At 38.3% G+C, this 18,023-nt stretch overlaps 1 protein-coding gene across 3 annotated transcripts; it reads right to left on the bottom strand.

The window, feature by feature from the left end:
* Positions 1-1,411: 1,411 nt before the first annotated feature.
* Positions 1,412-17,360, bottom strand: cpt1ab (carnitine palmitoyltransferase 1Ab (liver)). Of its 3 annotated transcripts, none has more exons than XM_067500740.1 (19): positions 17,215-17,360; positions 14,565-14,716; positions 13,911-14,053; positions 12,677-12,848; positions 11,621-11,722; positions 10,958-11,095; positions 10,721-10,798; positions 9,728-9,835; positions 8,993-9,080; positions 6,808-7,003; positions 6,194-6,382; positions 5,984-6,089; positions 5,733-5,846; positions 5,243-5,407; positions 4,598-4,729; positions 4,317-4,469; positions 3,533-3,646; positions 3,238-3,330; positions 1,412-3,142 (listed from the first exon to the last, which is right to left on the bottom strand). In XM_067500740.1, exons 2-19 carry the CDS (start codon positions 14,703-14,705, stop codon positions 3,038-3,040), a joined length of 2,337 nt encoding a protein of 778 aa, XP_067356841.1. In that variant the 5' UTR covers positions 14,706-14,716; positions 17,215-17,360; the 3' UTR covers positions 1,412-3,037. The 3 variants fall into 3 exon arrangements, with proteins under 3 accessions (XP_067356841.1, XP_067356844.1, XP_067356843.1); XM_067500743.1 differs by lacking the exon at positions 8,993-9,080 and adding an exon at positions 8,419-8,503; XM_067500742.1 differs by having other exon boundaries at positions 17,219-17,360.
* Positions 17,361-18,023: the final 663 nt, after the last annotated feature.

Below are 18,023 nucleotides of genomic sequence, written 5' to 3'. Positions count from 1 at the left end.
ATGTAGTGACTTCCTGCTTAAGTCCTCTTTGGAAATTGGTCACCTTGAGGTCCCTGTAAACTTCTTTGGTATAATTTCTGTTAGTCACTGAATACAGTCCGAGCAGGCCCAAACTAAAAGCCTCAGAGACAAAACTGGTTACTGGTGCTGTCCATCTGAGCCTAACCACCTGGCCAGATTGGCAAGCATCCCTTTAACTCAGTACTCAGCGAAAGAAGGAAAGATTTCATTTTCACAAACCAAGTCAGATTTCTGATACAGATGACAGTTCGGCACCAGACATGAAATGCAAACTAAAGCTAAACCATCACCATGGTGCAAGATGCATAGCCTCTGTGCAGCAAACTATTTTACCAATTATTAGACAAGACTGTGATGAAGTTTGGGGGAAACAAGCATGGTCCCTGAAGGGGATTCTTAAGGACTGCGATTATCTCGAAATGGCACCATGAGAAACATTTTTGTAAAGTTGTACTATTGATGGGTAGATGATCATAAAATGTCGTCCACATAGTTTTCATGAGTGACTTATAGCGGTCTAATGATTTCAAGAGCTTACCCTAGTAGCATAGAAAATACTGTACTACTATGGAATAGTATTGTTGCAATTTTTTTGGAGGGTAGCGCTTAGAAAATCATGTATTAAAGACATTTGGATTACTAAAGTTGCTCAAGTAACAGACATTCAAAGTTTAAGGAAACGTCACATTAGTTGGCCAAACTTCAATAAGTGTGTTGTTTGCTTAACAGTACATTTAATATTAAATGATTTTGTTTGAAATAGAAATATTGTTTTAAGTTGTGTAAATTAAAATTGTAAGTGTATAAATGCTTATTAAGCGTTGTAAGCGCAAATTACTATTTCTATTCCAGTTTACATTTCTCCCCTGAGGCACCTAGTTTGTAAGGTTAATTAATTAGAGTTTACAGTATGGCTAACAGCCGCATGAAGCAGCTAGCATGGTTATAAACACTGGACTTATTTTCATCAACATAATCCTGAGGGCATTATTGGTGCTGAAATATACAGAACCACCGTCCATTTCATTCAGGCACTGAGTCAAAATAAGTCAAGCAATTCAAAAATGACTTCAAGTAGTTTGTCGCCTGCTGCCGTTGCAAAAACTCTTCGTGGTAGTTTCAAGCCTCAATCAGATGCAAATGGTATCAAATTTACACAGGGGTGAGTGATAGTGCACCGTTTCCTATTGGGGGTGCTTCTTAAGCTAACACACACACACACACACAATTTTATGCCACTGTAAGCTAATGAAGAGCCAGCTTAAGACTCAAAATGTTTATCTGGGGATATTAAAGAAGATTTTTTGGTAATTAGCCCAGTAAAGAGAGCTGCAAGACTTTTAAAAAGAAGAGAGTGTAAGAAAGATGAAATATTAAGTGGTGATACAGCTGTGTGACATTCGCTTTATTGTTAAAACTTGTTTTGGTATATCAGCTGCATGCCTTTTTACACAGCTTTAAATTAAAGCCAAACATATACAGCTTCATTTTCAAAATCCATGCAGCAGTGTAAACATGAGGTCTACTGAGATAAGAGTCATACAACTATATCATACTGGCAAAGTCAAACAAAACTGTCAAAAACAAGAGGAAGCATTTTGTCTGTTTCACTTCTTAAATCAACTTTAATCTTTAACAGGTGCTTATCATTCACCGCATTTAAATGGTAAGTATGTCTCAGTTTGTTGTGTGAATAAAGTTAAAATGTGGAAAAATAATAAATAACGATGAACTGCTATATACATAACAAAAATGCATTCCTAAAGGACAGCCCTTCTGTCTTCCTAAGAAACAACTTCCTAATGCAACAGAGAGACAACAACCCAAAGCAGTTCTGCACTTCATCTTGACTTGGCAACATCCCTATGCTGCAGTACAACCAAGTTCACCAAGGTAGTTAGAAGTTGGTTAGCTTGAACAAAAGGGCAGTCATGGAGTGCACAATGTAGTTTAAGTACAGTTAACCCACTCTCTCTCTTTTTTTTTTTCAAAGAAACTCAAGGAAAAGTCAGTTTACTCCACACAACCTGTCTGCCTCAGTTCAACAGCAAAACCTAATATTATGGAACCTCATTGGGGTCGCAGATCACTGTACTACATCTCAACTTGTCTTCTACAGCTGCACATGTACATGCCAATATAAGCACTATTCTAGCAATGGTTTAGCCAGCACCATACAATACTAGGCCAAGTTAGTAAAACCTGAGTATGAATAAAACAAACACGATCTGCCTCCATTACTACATCATAAAAATCATAGCAGCTAAAAAGACACTGACTGTGCATTGAGTAAGATAATGGAAAACCATTGATCAGACAGCTGTTGATAACCAGAATCCCACTGAACAGGGTCACTTTCCAGATAAAAGCTAAATTATGTATAATTTTGTACCTATTCATCAACAGTTGTAGATTTAACAAAAAAAAAATAAAAAATAAAATTACAACCCAGATGATCATTCCCAGAATTTAGGTAAAGACATATGAAAGTGACAGACACCACGCAACATGCAAGTTGTTCATGTTTAACATCAAGTTGCTTTGGCAAGTTACACGACTCAAGTGCTATAACTGAGGAGCCCAAACTAAAGCTAAACAACAAAAGGTATGATTAATCAAAGTGAGACAGAACTAATAAAATTATTGCATCATCTCAAATCTTAAAATGGGATTTAAATATTGGATGAGACCACTGATCAATCCTCAAACTGAAATGTCTTGCTTTTTAACAGACACGATCGCATATGGTCTAACTTTCTAGTCCCTTTCTTGACATTTTTAATATAAGAGGGCCATTAAAACATTGATCTGTACATTACCTGTACCCAGTACCACCAGACTCTCATCTTGTATACAGTACACATTAACACCTAATATAGTGACGATTTTCCAATATCTCCCAATCACGCTTATTTATGCAACATCAATTAAATTAAAAATAACTCCAAAATTCAACATGTGTTTCTGTACAAGCTTAATGAAGGATATACATTTTCTAAAAAAACAACATATGTTTTTAAACTGAAGGACAGGGCAATGACTTGGCTTTATTGTCAAGCTGGAAAAGACCAAGAATGTCCAGCATGGCCTGTCTGATGTTGGCACCAAAACGGTGAGAGTCCTGGAAGGAATCAAAATTGCAGAAAGAAATTTTCAAAAAGTCTCTTCATAGAAAAAATAATGCATATGTTTATGTTAGAAAACTGGCAAACTTACAGTCTCAGGGCTTGAGCGTTTGCTGGAGATGTGGAAGTTGATCAGGTTCTCACCAACAATGATGTAGGAGACACCATAACCATCATCAGCCACCTTGGGGACACAACAAAAATTTGTATTTCAAGACCAGTTTTACCGTTTCCTAATTATATTTCCACAAGAAGAAGTAAGAATTTCTGCAAAAATATTAGTGTACCGTGTCATCCCTGCATAACAATAGCAATTGCAGGAAGACTGCACAAGAGTTTTTACTTCATCGATAACATTTACTGTCAATACAACACAGACAACCTACCGGACCAAATCCACCACCAGAGGATGCGTATTCTGGGTGTCTGACCAGGTCAAACAGCTCGAGCTGCTGCATAGGGGTCTGACTTGTGGACAGCCTCCATGGCTCAGAGAGGACCTACACACATAGGCAACATACTTAAATCACATGTCAAACAAAGCTCCTAAGTAGCCCAAATAACTTTTCTAGTCATTTTTCTTTACTAGATAATGCAATGGAAAATGTATTGCTGAACAGGTGTTATGTTACAGTGATTTGTTGAAATCCACTTTTTTTTTTACTTTTGCTGAAGTTGTAGTATCACTGCTTTGAATTTGTATTAAATAACAGTGTAGAATAGTGAAAGAACACAGAGCATTATCACCTAACCTGCAACACAAAAAAGGAGGGTTCTATAAAAAGACTTTGAATACTTGTACTCTTTGTAGCCAAAAAAAGATAGAGTTTTCAATGTAAAATATTTATTGGCTTTAATGTGCAGCTTACTGAAAAATGTTGTTGCATTTATCATTTCTTCACTTGTGGAGTCCTGGACACAATTCAGCCTCATCTGTTCTTAAAAGGCGATTCTGATATCAAACTGTGGGAATCTGCCTTTTATTCTATAAAACTAAAATTTTCATCATTAAAGTATAAAGTAAAGAAAAACCACTACAGAGACTTACTGCAGGTAAAAGAGGCAGGTCCAGCTCTGTGTCGTTTCACAGAGACAATAGGACACTGGTGGGGACAATTTACAAATCCATTGTAACAACTTTAAGGGCAGAAATCTCCCAACAGCCCTTACCTCTTTAAGGAAGGGCGAGTCTTCTCCCAGGTATTTGGAAACCACATAGAGACAGAAAAGATGGCGATCAATGCCCCCTCCTGTCATAGCCAGGCGATACAAGCTTTGGTGCTTCTCTGCTGCCACTTTGAGCAACCTGAGACGCTCTTCTCTCTGAATGAACACGAAAAAGACAAAAGCTAAACATGATAAACAGCTGAAGAGCCATACACTGGACTAAAGAGCAACTGAAAGTAGCACTGTAACTGGATATGTGGTGTGCTGCTGCCATTGACCCTTACCGTCTCATCTCTGATCATGGAACGCACAAAGGCACAGCTCTCATTAGTACAGGAGCGCACGGTTTCTGTTCGGCCCTCACGGAACAAGCGTGTCATGGAGGCTTCGTATGTCAGGCAGAACTTCCCTTTGTCCTTTTGAAATAGAATATGGACAAGTGTTAAATCAATATAATTCAGAGGAAGCTGTTCTACCAACTGCCCATGCTGTGTTCTCCATTATCAAATAAACTGCAAAACTATCAGCAGAACAGCCTCAGTGATTTCAATAAAGTTTTCTAAAACTGTTTCAAGTTGTGGCTGCCCTCTGCTGGACTGTATGTGTCACTGGACTAGATGTTCGCCACATATCCTCATTAGTTTCACCCTTGAATGTCATAATTAATCTATAAAACATGACTAAAATGATAATCTTCTACAACATAATACGCTTATATCACAAATTAGCAAAAAAGTGACAAAGCTTGAATTAATTCTTCCTGCTACACTTGGAAAAGTACTGTTTACAACAAGGTAAAATATTACTTTGAGCAGTTTGTATAGTTATAAATTATAAGCTGGTAAATGTCAAATTAATACTTTCAAATGTTAATGACTTCAAGTCAGTAAGTTAGCAAGTTAATTTTGCTAGAATATGAATGTACTTACCCTGAAATGGGCCAGCTGAAGGGCAATCTGGATAAAGGCATCAGGACTCGTGCGGCACTTCTTAATCAGACCCTTGCCAAAGTCAGTGAAGGGGAAACTGTGACATTCCACATCATCTGCCAGAGCCCTGGCTACAGTAAGAGAACTCTGGATGGCCTCCTGGCACTAAAGTAAGTGACAGAGTAGTAGGTTCGATTAAGCAGGTTTAATATAGCATCACTGAAAACCTATTCGTAGTTCTACACTGTGAAGAAGCATTCACTGACAAATATTAGGCTATAATTTATTCAAGTAATTTCATTAAAAATGTACTTATTAAATTTAAAATATAAAAGATCCAGCAGATTTGTACTGTACAACTATAAGTCTCACATTTTACATGATTAACACTAAACACTGATGCACATCCGTTAAGCTTCCAGCAGAGGGAAGCAAAGGCCCAAGGATCAAACCTCAGGTAGAAATGCAGTGACATGAAAGCTGTTCTTACTTCAGCAGGGATATCCCACTGCAGCCTCATAGGGCCTGGTAGGTTGGGGTGGGGCTCCCCACAGCAGTGACCTTCCTCAGTATAACCCAGTTTAGGGTCCATGGAAAGCACATGCTGAAAAACAACAACTTTAAACATTATCGTCCCAAAAGCGGTGAAAAAAAAATTAAAAAGCAATCTGACTTTATGATAATGCTGAACGATAGATCATTTATTTTCAAATGCTTACATATTTATGTACTTCTACTCACCTCCCACAGGTGGCCAACAATGGGAGCATCTGCCCAGGAATGCTCTGCGTTCAATCCCATTGTGCCATTTTTGAAAATGATCATGTTAAAGGATTTGTCAAACCACCTGAAAGAAAACAGAGAACACATTTTTTTTTAGTTAAACAAAAAAAATCCATCCCCCTCCAAACACACCTTTTGATAACAAAACATCAAGCGTAGCATTCCCACCTGTCATAGCAATTTCCGTGGAGCAGGGACTTAGCATAACTACCCAGCGACTTGACAGGGTTGTCTGAGTCATAGCTCTGCTCACTGTCATCAAGGGTTACAAAGAAGGCGGCCTTCTCTATGGCATCCAGGGACTGCTTGTTCTTACCACGGCTGAAGAAGGTTTCACGGGCCTTTGCCCATGGGGTCCTGCAAAACATTAATTATTGAGCAAGACAATGACTCTAAAACACCAAAGTAAATCTACTACAGAAAGGCTTCAGAGACAAAAGCCACCTTTAAGAGTTGCCCAGGCAGAGCCTAAAACTGCCAAAGACAGTTCAACCAGTGTGTTTGATCAACTTAGAAATATTGTTTGTTGATTTGTGACTCAAGTGAAGATCAGATCATATGTCATGACCTTCTCTCACAACTGTACTACACCACATAATTTGTTCAGTGTTGATTTCTCAGTGGCATAATGTCCCACATTTTGGGTAGTAACGTTTTAATGTCAAACTTGGAGATACTTTGAAAACTAAAATAAATATCAAGTTATTACCCAACTAAAATAACCTTATCATTGCAATAACTGGTCTCACCCTGGCTGCAGCTGGCCCTGTTATGCCACCCACCTGTCTCCTGCAGTAAGTGCAGCCAATCTCTCCTCTCCTGGCTGGGGCTCGGACTCATCAGCCAGGATCCTTTCCATCTGCTGCTCTATTTCCCGTGGCAACAGCAGCCGCCCGTCGTAAAACATCCACACCTTGTAGAAACGTCCCTTATGGTACACGGCTATGTGTTTGCTCTCATTCATGTGCTGAATGGTGTCTGGAAGGTAGAGGTACAAATTATATAGAAAGAGAAAGAGGACACCAGAGAGAGAAGGATGGTTGGAAGAGCGTAGGGGTGGTGTCAGACACAGTACATGCATGTGAATGTGTCTTGATGCAGCTTTCAATTTAAGACTGTTAACACAAAAGGCTATTGCTACTAACCCTTTTGTTAAAACAAAATAAGGAAGGCAGCAATTAAGTAATTAAAAGTGGCGTAAAAGAGAGTAAAAGTGTTAGTAACCTGTTGTTATTGACAATAAGAGATATATTTGGATGGCAAAGTATTTTCTTTTTCAAATTATGTGAACATCCTTTTAATTTACATTTACCAGAAGAACAAAAGACCTCTTTAAATCACAGTAATAACATCCAGTTCACAAACTAAACCAACTTGAAAAAGGGGAGTGTACAAAATGAGATGAACAGGTAAAGACATTTGGGAACAGGACAGTGGTTTGGAATTTAATGAATTGAGCAATGTTTGTTTGAGCAGCACTGTGCAACACTGATAGAAAGCAATTTAATAACACCATTCACATCCTGGATTAAAAATCATTAAACTGTTTTGGTGATGTCTTGTTCAAACAAACACTGCCCTTGTTACATGCAAGAAAGGAAATATTCCCAACCTCATATACAGGTAACACTCGGTGGACTTATAGTAAGGACACATCCAGCAATGGCAGAATGAATATCAGGACAGATTACCATTTGAATTTTTTTTTTAAAAATGTGTTAAAAATTTAAAACTGGATTAGGTTTTATAATTTAAAAAAAAAAAAAGCTGCCATCGTTTCCTGTTTCGTCAACCTAAACCCCGTTTTTAATCTTGCCTGACAGATTCAGTATTATTTAATCGAAATCTGTTACACCAATCTTTGATAATGATTTTTTTTCTGTATTAAAGTAAACTCAGTGTTAATCTTATAGATTTCAATTATTTAACCATTAGGTAATTTAATTCTATAAGAGATATGAAAGCAGTCTATCTGGGTGTCTAATGTCCTATTGATGAACACATTTTTTCTTTGTTTAGAACTTCATAGCTCATGGGCCTGGTCATTAGCCTCGAAATTATCAATAATCTTCTTCCTGTATTAGAAGTCCTTTCCACACTGAGCTGAGATGTGACTTTTTCTGTGACTGAGCAACAATATAAATGTTTCTACAGTGTTCAGGATTCTTTGTCATTTATAGGCCCTACCTTAACGACATAATGATCTTGCTTTCTCAAAGACTAGATTTCAGTCACATGCAAATTAGTATTTGGCATGTGCATAAACTAGCATGTGTGCATTCATTAATTCACTGGGGTCAGATTATTTCTAATTCAAAACAGACGGACAAAATGTCCCAAGGAGAAGTACAGTAGGAGTAGTGTGGAGGAGGTAGCACTACTAAAGACTCTACCTGTTTCTACACCTGGGACACGAGTGGTGTTGAACATACGCTCATATTGGGCTGAGCACATGGGAATAGATTGTAGAAGCATGAGCTGAAAAGCAAAGGGGAGAGTCAAACACAGAGATGACAAACTAATTCATGGAAATCCCCAGGAAACAGACACATACACACACATATACAGGGACACGAGCATAAATGAAGTGGAGAGGGAGTGATGACAATTGGTTTGATAAGAAGTCTTAGAGCAGAAGAGACCTAAGAAGGCTGCCAGAGGAGGAGACATGAGCAGGATCCAGAAACCAGTGGCCTGCCACCCCAATGCCACCAGCAAAGCCCTGATGTGACAGTAAAAAAAAAAAAAAAAAAAAAAAAATGTAGATACTTTGAAGATTTGGACTTTAAATTTATGGAATGTAAATAGTTTAGACAAATGAGAGGTGTGATTGTTTCAGAGCTGTGCTGTTGACAATGGGTCTGGGAGTCAGGGTTTCTTACGACTGTTGCCATGGTGGTGAGTAGGGTTATAAGGCGAGGGGGCGGGGGGGTCAGAGGGCACGTCGGAGATGTGCCCTCCTCTTACCTGTCTCCAAACCAGGGATGCGGGTGGTGTTAAACATCCGCTCCCATTGAGCTGAACACAGAGGAACCTTGTTCGCCAGCAAGTATATCTAACACAGCGTCCAACAGCGAAGGGACAAAAAAGTGAAACACAGACAACCGAATGTGAGTGTGTTACAGAGCGAGCTCATGCATTGGTGTTGTATGTATACAATCAGCATTTGCAAGAGAACAGTGTGTGTTTATGCAACATTTTGTAGAATGTAGGTCAGTACTGTGCAAGGTTATAAAGAATCATGCAGGCTAGTGAAGGACTTGGACAAGTTCTGCTAGTATTGTGAATAAAATCTCCAACAATAATTAATCCTTCATGTCTAAGCATTCTGAAAATTGTTTTGCTGGTATTAAAAGCTGCATGACATCAAAACAAGCAAAAGGCTCAGTGCACTGCTCATTCCAAAGTCAAAAGTTAGTCAAATTGAGCAGAAATCAATATAACATATCTACTGCGCATAATCAATGGTCAAACTGTGGACAGCAAACTTACTTTGTAGTACAAATAGGAGGTTTGAAAGATAAGCAGCTTTTGTTCTTAACTTAAACACTGAGTTAACAGAAAATGAGAAATTTAAACATTTACTTTTGATATGTACTGATGTATTGTCACAGATTTGTTAATGTACAAATACTGTGCAAAGCTAAAAATAACATCAAGTAAGTAAAAATAAAGTAAGTCCCATAGGAGGTCTTTACTTACTGGCTTGATTTGGGCTCTGTCCAATTTTCTCCTGTAGAGCATGATGGCATGGATGGTATTACCTGCCCTGGCAGCCTGGATGGAGGTGGGGAACACATACAGAAAATCCTGTAGAAAAAGGAGAATAATTGTACTAAATCATTTGACCATACAAATAACGTATTCCACATAAAGTTATAAGAGGTGTAAATGCAAACAGAAGAACTACCAGTGTCACTCCATGATCCATCCATAGATTCTTTGCAAATTTACTCTTGCACTGTACGCATACATAAATAGTACCCATCATAAGTTTCAGACCTATATATGCCCGATAAGGCACCTGCATGACGCATTTCACTAGCCCTATTTTAGAATTTACTTGCCCAGGGCAAGTGTTGATGTTGAGAAGCTTTTGACCTTTACAGGCACAGCTTTGGTTTTCATGTTGAAAAACACCAGCAAAGTGTCTGTAAGTGATTTGAAGACTAGAGAGCAAAGACTATTCTGATGCCTTAAAATGGGTCAGAGGGTGAAAATTTAAAAAGGTACTGTTGTAATTTCTACATGGCAAAACCAAAACATATAAGAGTGCCTTTAAAACCTTGTGGAGAGCACTGATTAAAGTAGCAGGAAACCCTAAAATACACTTAAACAATTGGTAAGTTAGATTTTTTAGCAAACTGCTGTAACCTGTCCAAAAAATATGCAAGACAACAATAATCCAAGCCTGATTTTGCGGGAAAAAAATCTGGATTTAAATACTTTTTATTATTTATAATCCCACATCTACAGTTATTTAATAACAAAACAGACCAAAAAAAGACTTTTGTATAACTCAACTCTCCACTTATGTGTTATCCTACAAAAGGGTCACAGTCATGTGACAGAAGCGTATCCAGTTTTAAACAACCAGGGAAAAAAAAAAAAAATCTATATGGAAAGGCACATTGCATCATCTCTAAACAAAAGACAAGAATTTGCTTGCAAACAGATCAGGTAGAAATTTCTTACCATGGCGTAATAGTTGCTATTGACCATGATAGGTGCACGGCCTCTAAGATAAATGTATTCTTCCCACCAGTCACTGACCTGTGCAACATAAAAAGAGGGAGGGGAGAGGAGAAAGGATCAGAAGGTGGCATTACTGACATCATTTTCTTCAAATTTTGATGGTTACTCAAAATCCAAAACAATATTCAAAGGAGTGGAAGAAAAAAAATGTAAAAAGAGCAATTCTTTCTGACTCACATAATTGGAGGCCCACCAAGATTTGAGTTTTAGGTACCACTGCAGTCTGGGTCCCAGGTTCTTCTCAAAGTCTTTAGTCAAGCCCTTCATCCGTTCATACTGCTCATCGTCCATCAGCGCCCGCACTGACTCCAGATACTGTGTGCATAGAGAAATACACATGACAAAAAGTGAAATATGGGCAAATTCCAAAAAGGAGTAAGATGATAGATCAGAAAAACTAGATGACAACTGTTTCTTCACCAACACATATTGACAAGCAGGATGTTTGTTTAGTGGCTATTGGGTAAACACAAGGAAGATAAAGAAATTTGTAACTGAGCACAAATGAAACACACACACAGATGTGACCAATTTGATAGCACGTAATGGCTTTGGTTTCAATTGTTATTTAACCCTCTGGAGTTGATGGACACGGCAGCAAGTCAAAATCACACGCTCTCTATAAGATGACGTAGAGGGAAGACAAAGAGCTGCAGATGCAAAAGTAGATCAAAAGTATTCAAAAACAACCAGATATACCCTAGACTCCAGAGGCTTAAAAAAGATTTGAGAATGTTGATTCTTCTTTATTTTCTTGAAATTGCAAACTTTAGGACCATTATGAAGAATTAAGCAACATTAACAAAATCACAGGTTCAGAAAGACATAACAGAAAATTACCCTTCTGCAGGTGTCCTTGATAGAAGGAACAGGTAGTCGTGGCAGAGAGCTCTGGAAACTGTAGAGCATTGGCTTCCTGCCAGAGAACACCTTCACTAAAACCTGGACAAGAGGTTAAGATAAGGGAGAGGGGAGAAGTCAACAGGAATATAAAGAAACTGCGTTTCACTGAAAATCTGTAGGTTATGGGGCAAAGTACAAACACATAAGTATGTAGTGTGCACATAATGGCTTTGAAGGATTTCATATCTGACGGAACACATTTTACCGAGTGGAGTCATTTGGACTTTGGACATTTCATCTGGAATTGTTAACGGTTAATAGTAATCCTTAATAAAATGTGATTTATTTGTCTTGGTAATCACCTTGGTAAAGCAGGGCAATTCTATGAAAGTTCAGCAAAGTACAATATTGAAAGTCAACCCTGTGCCATTTAAAATATTCACTTTAGGAAAAGCAAAACCATTCTTAGCAAAAACACATGTAGCCAAATGATGCACAAATATTTGCTACAAGTGTTTTCTCTCAAGACCCTTTCAATCATGCACTGGAACGTTTGTGTAGATATTATTCAGAGGTGAGAATGCCCCAGTCAATTGGCCCGAACATTATGTGGATTTTACCCAGCCAGCTTCCTAGTACAAAGTCTGAATACCAATTGAGAAACCCAATGTGTGAATAGTTCGGGTAATTTCGGGTATTTCTGATTATTTTGAATTATCCAGAGAATTTACTGCGAGTGAGTGGCCACATTGATGACATTTATATCCTGCGACTGCCGAGAAAGCAAACAAATACACCTGACGGGGAACATCAGTCATTTATATAAAGACAAAAACAATGGTTTTGTGAACGTCTGTCAGTATGGGAGGATATTGAGATTGAGAAGCAAATTCAGGGACAGCACAAGACTTGGTCATATATAATCTTCGATGTGCTATAAACACTGAAATTTCTGTAGCGTACTTTATGCATCATGTCTCTAATCGTGAAAAACAATACAACATTTCAGTATAAATTTGCTCAAATGTCAGAGCAGGACATTCATCGTCTCACCAGCCACAGACGAGTTGACCATGGCAAAGAGCCATGACGTGCGTGCATCCATCCATGCCACGACAATAAATTCTTTAGGACACTCCTCATGATCATGATTATAGTGACCCAGAGGCCTGTGCCCACCAGAACTCCTCCAACTATTCTCTGGCTGTCTGTGGACATGTATTGACTTTGGACAGAGAAACAAAAAGAGGAGAGACAAAGGAGTTGAGACCAGGATAAAGCATATATAAAAATAATGACATTTAAGAGGGCAATAGAATATTTAAATATGGTTATAATTTTTTTTAAACATGAAGAATATTTTGATGTGTCCATTAAGTATAAAATCTATTGTGGTAAATATATTTTTTTTTTGAGCTTATGAGAAACAAAAACAATTAAGACAGTATAGTTGGTGTATCAGGCAAATTACACAGGTTATTTCATTGTCAAGCTTGAACAACTAAGCAATCTATAAGTGTGTACAATGCCACCACAATGGAAACACTGGACAATGAAGGCCATAAAACCAATGCCCTTTGGATAAACTCAGTACAAAGTCAACAAAGTCACAATAAACCATGACTGATAAATAATTTATCTTGAGGATTACATAACCTCATATGAAAACAAATTAACCTAAACTATAATTATTGTGTACACTGTAACCAATATCACTCATTTTATATTTTGTAAACTTAGTAGCAAAAACCATAGTATTTGGAACAGAACCAACCAGTGCTCTAACTTAATACAAATGTAACTGTACTGCAAAAGGTTTAAAACAATGTGGGTAATAGCCTTAACAACGCACTATTAAAGTGTCGTTACGGGTTTTCAATGGAGAGAAAATATGCACGTCACTAAACATTATCCACATTTTAGTAAGCATTAAAATGTAGATATAATGGGGCATGTGCATAACTGCAAAAAATGTACTAAAACCTTAATGATACGAGATTCCATGGTCATCTTTATTCATTTGCGGAGATGTGGTCTTTCCACTTTTGATTTTACAACATATGCTGAATAACCCTTTTTATGTTATTTTCTTCTCTACTGAACCCCTGCTACAGAACCTGCACAATCCAAACTGCATTTAATTGTGAACTATTTTTTTTATTTTAAACAGATATGCATACAGCTCTTCCAGTTGTTATATTGCTAAATAATCTGATTAAAAAGAATAATCACAAAAAAACAAACATCCTTATGCTAGGACAGCACCTTATGACATTAGTGGGCTTACCTGATGGGCATGTGTTGACCCAGTTTGGCAATCAGCCCCAAAGAGGGATCTAGCTGTTTATACTTATTGTAGGACATGTAGGACACGACAACTACCATGAACCCAGCAGGGCTGCCTGGGTACACTCCAGTCATTACCCCATTCTGTGGAAAGGTAATTCAAGTGAAGGGTTACAAAAGTAAAACAGGTCATAGAGAACAGAATCTATTAGGGCAAAGTTCATAACAGTCCTGCTAATACAAGTCAGCTATCGTAAACTACCAACATCCAAACAAAAGGTAAAGAGGAGTGTTTGAAAAGGCTGGCAGGTCTTTGGATTTGAATGACTCAACGTGACTGTAAACAAAAAAGTAGGCCAAAGGCTAGGACAAAAAGAACTGACAGGAAAGTTACTCTCACTGTTTGTTGTTCATGTGACAGCAGGTGACCTTCTAGTGTGAGCGAGTAAATGTAACCAAACAGATTTACAGTAGAAATAAAAAAAACAAAACCGCAGCATTTATGGGGCTCTAAAGATACAGTGTGCTGAGAACAGAAACTGTTCTACTAGTTTTACACCTTGACAACAAATTGACATGTATTAGGTCAGTCCAAGGTCAGCGATATTTGTGTTCACATTGTTTAGAATGCCTCTAGACTTTGCTCATAATATACCTTGAAGCGAATGAACCTTTTCTTCCAGGAGTGGAGGCCAGAAAGGTAGACTTGACGTAGAGCCTCGTGGCACAAGTGTAAGTCAATGCCATCAGGTGTGACGGTGAACTGGAAGGCCACCGCCTGGTGCGCTTCTGCCATGGTGGCTACTTCTGCACAACATCAGAGGGAAGAGAAAGTGCTTGATAAAATCAGGGAAAGGCAAAAGAACTCACCCAACCCACACCGATTTTATCGGGACTACAATATTTTCTCACTGTATTTTTATGTGAAAGTGTAATTCATGTAATAATTTCACCCAAAAAATTAGGTTAACATGGCTACTGAGATCAACAATGAGTAAAAAACAGAACAACCTTTCATAGTGACAGCTCCTGTCACAGGATCATAATCAGTATTCCTTGATTCTTCCAAAACACTGAAGGTCAATTAAATTGATTAAAGTACCTAGTAAACAAAATGGCTTGAGTAGGGAAGTACTCATTGAATTTGGCTACAGCACTATACAAACACTTAAATGTGGATGAGCAGCTGTTTTACAGAACTTCGACAAACACTAGCCTGTTCAGTGGTCTTCACATTTTCACACACTTCACATGTCATTGTCCTTGTATATGTGGGTCGTCTTTGCAACACAATTTATTCTTGATTCTGCATCAAGCATACTACTGTAGTGCAATCATCTGATCATATCTCAGAGAGCCATCATGTGAGGTAGCACTGAAAAACAAGGGTGTATATACCCTTGATATTACATTCAGTTCAACTATTTACCTAAAAACTGAATTGACAGCATTATGCTTTATTAAAACCTCATGACATTAGTGATGAATTAACCAGTTCAGAGGCAGGTGTGGGAAATTAAATAAATTGGTTAACCGTAAGTGAACCATTAAATATTTAAATACCTTTAAGATGCATTATATAACATATATAACTACATATGATGTGGTATGAGGGAAATGTATGTGCCCAGTGCTACATATAAAATTGCTGATTCAATTATTTCTTATGCATTAATAAGTTTGAACTATTGAATATACCTCACTTTCTCATAGACGTTATAAACACATAAACTGCCTAAAACAACTAGAAATGCTCACACTGGTAGTGAATTACAGTGATTTTAAATTGATGTTTGTGACGTTAATGTTTGCCATCTCACGATAATGCTCAACTGTATTGGGTGTTGCAGGCTTGCTTTTCTCCTACAAAGCTTCATTTTATTTATTTATTTATTTTTTTGTGCGATGCCCTTTTCTTTGCAGTCTCTTATTTCATTCAAAAAGCACACTCTGAAAACAGGACACGTCTTTTCCGCGTCTGCGGAAGGAGCAGCATCCATGGAGCAGTGTTTCAGCACTTAGTCCCTTCCCCCAGCGACTTCCCTACATCACATGATCCACCCTGTGCCGCAGAAACTAGGGGAAAGGTCGCAGCGCTGTGCCGCTTAGATACCGGGTTAACTGACAACGTAGTACTCACATACAGACGTATGCAAGGATTAATAACCCTCTGTGGTTATAACGAAGTCAACAAAACAAATTTGGATAAATTGCGTGTGTCCATTTTTGATATTACAAAGCAAATGCAAAACGCTGTCTATCGTTGATTATGTCCCCCCACCCTGATCCCCCCACCCACAGTCTTCGTGCAACGTTGTGCATCTTTGACTCAAACCACAAACTCCACATCATTCATCTTACAAAACCCTTTTCCAGTTGTCCTCACCACAGACATTAACACCAGAAACAAACGCAAACGTCAACAAACACGCTCTGCAAATGTACGTTACATTTTTTTGGTATTTTATCAAAGCTCCTGTCCACGTGCTCTGTGTGAAATGGAGTCACTGGTGTGCACCCTTGGATGACAAAAAAATAAAAAAATAAATAAAAAACCCCAAACAAAACTATACTATATTTATTTACCCAATAACCCGTGTTTTCATTTACAGTTTGTCATATACAGCGTGCCACCCCCAGTGTTACTTTTTAAGAAACAGTGGGGGTGTTATTGACCTTCACTGGCAGGTGTCATTTCCCCCCTTTTTTACTAGCATTTGTTAATATAACACTCAACATGCCACTGTGGGCTACACACATACTATACTGAATCTAAGAGTTGCACATACATTTCAATGGAATTCCAGATTGCTGTCAATGAATGACCTTTATTTGGACTTTTGCCTACATTCACGTTAGAAACACCAACAGATTAGTGATAACCAAGCAAGTCCCTGCCCAGGCTGTTGAACATGAGCTCTAAACACAAGAGTAGAACCGTAACAGGTGGAAGCAGATCATGAATGCAGGCTTCTTTAACTTAATTTGGAGCCGTTTTTAAAGCCAAAAAGGTATAAGTCACTTCTGAGTGCCACAGGCCAAACAAGCTCACAAGCCGCGTACCTCAAAGAGAAGGCAAGACATTAGTCTGTGCGTGACGTAACGTTAGCAGCACCACGCAGCTAAAAAGGAAATGCAACGCACTGACGTTTATTTTAACTGCACAAAGACAGATTCCAATGGGTTTTTGTTTAGCTGATCGGGTGGTTTTTAACCCCCCTGTAGCCATATGTGCTACTTCTCACTTTGTAGAGGCTTAAGCAAGACCGTGGTTTAGACCGGCAGTGGAAATAATCATTACTCACCTACACTTTCTATCTGAGAGCAGCGCTGACGAGGGTGTAACAAGGAAAGTCTGTCGGCGACGACTGTTACCACTGTGCATGAATGGGAGCACAGACTTGTATACACTGCCACACTGCCTGCCCCTTATGCTACGTCACGTTTTCACTTTTTAATGGCCGACAGAAAGAGCGCCCCCGACGGCCTCTTTAGCCAAAGGGAGATTTTTCTGACGACAGCAAATGCTGACAACCAGTGGAAAGAATTATTATGCTGCAAATGGCATTCTATATTACAATTTTTATTTTATATTAAATTTAGTAAATGACCCCATGTGTATGAATTACTATTTGTCAGTACACTATGTAGTCATGTTGTAATGCACAGAGCTTGGACAACATTATGAACATATGTACAATCAAATATAAAATAACTTTGCAGTGAATTAACACTGGTTCAGGAGATACTATTATGTTCCCCCTGTGGGAAACAAGTATCAAATGTTTCCCAGGTATTACCCTGTGTCGTCACACTATCGCCAAACAGATTCTCTTTCTCAAACTCTTGTATTTTATCACCTGGAGTATTTAAACAAGAATATAAACAAACAATTTTTCCTGAATGGCATGTCGGTCTGAAAGTAACAGTAAGTTACTTTACTCTCCTTACTGTTACTTTACGTTGCTTTAAGTTTGGTGTGGATATTAATCAAAGCTGCAAATGGTGATCATGGATGACATTTGCTTCCAGTCAAATGGCCTCCCCTCCTTCTCTTTGCTTCGGAATTTAATCGGATTCAACTTTGATCACTGAAAAGCAAAGGCTCTCCAAC

The sequence above is a fragment of the Channa argus genome, chromosome 4 (assembly GCF_033026475.1).
Source record: "Channa argus isolate prfri chromosome 4, Channa argus male v1.0, whole genome shotgun sequence".
Lineage (NCBI taxonomy): Eukaryota > Metazoa > Chordata > Actinopteri > Anabantiformes > Channidae > Channa > Channa argus.
The sequence above is the reverse complement of the archived record's forward strand: the minus strand, read 5'-3'. Positions and strand labels throughout refer to the sequence as shown.

Coding starts and splice junctions, on each gene's coding strand:
- cpt1ab (XM_067500740.1), bottom strand. CDS start 14,705: ATGGCAGAAGCGCACCAGGCGGTGGCCTTCCAGTTCACCGTCACACCT. Junction 11,096..11,620: donor TCAAGGACACCTGCAGAAGG/GTAATTTTCTGT, acceptor CTATGCACACAG/TATCTGGAGTCAGTGCGGGC. Junction 4,730..5,242: donor TTCAGCTGGCCCATTTCAGG/GTAAGTACATTC, acceptor CTATTTCAAAAG/GACAAAGGGAAGTTCTGCCT.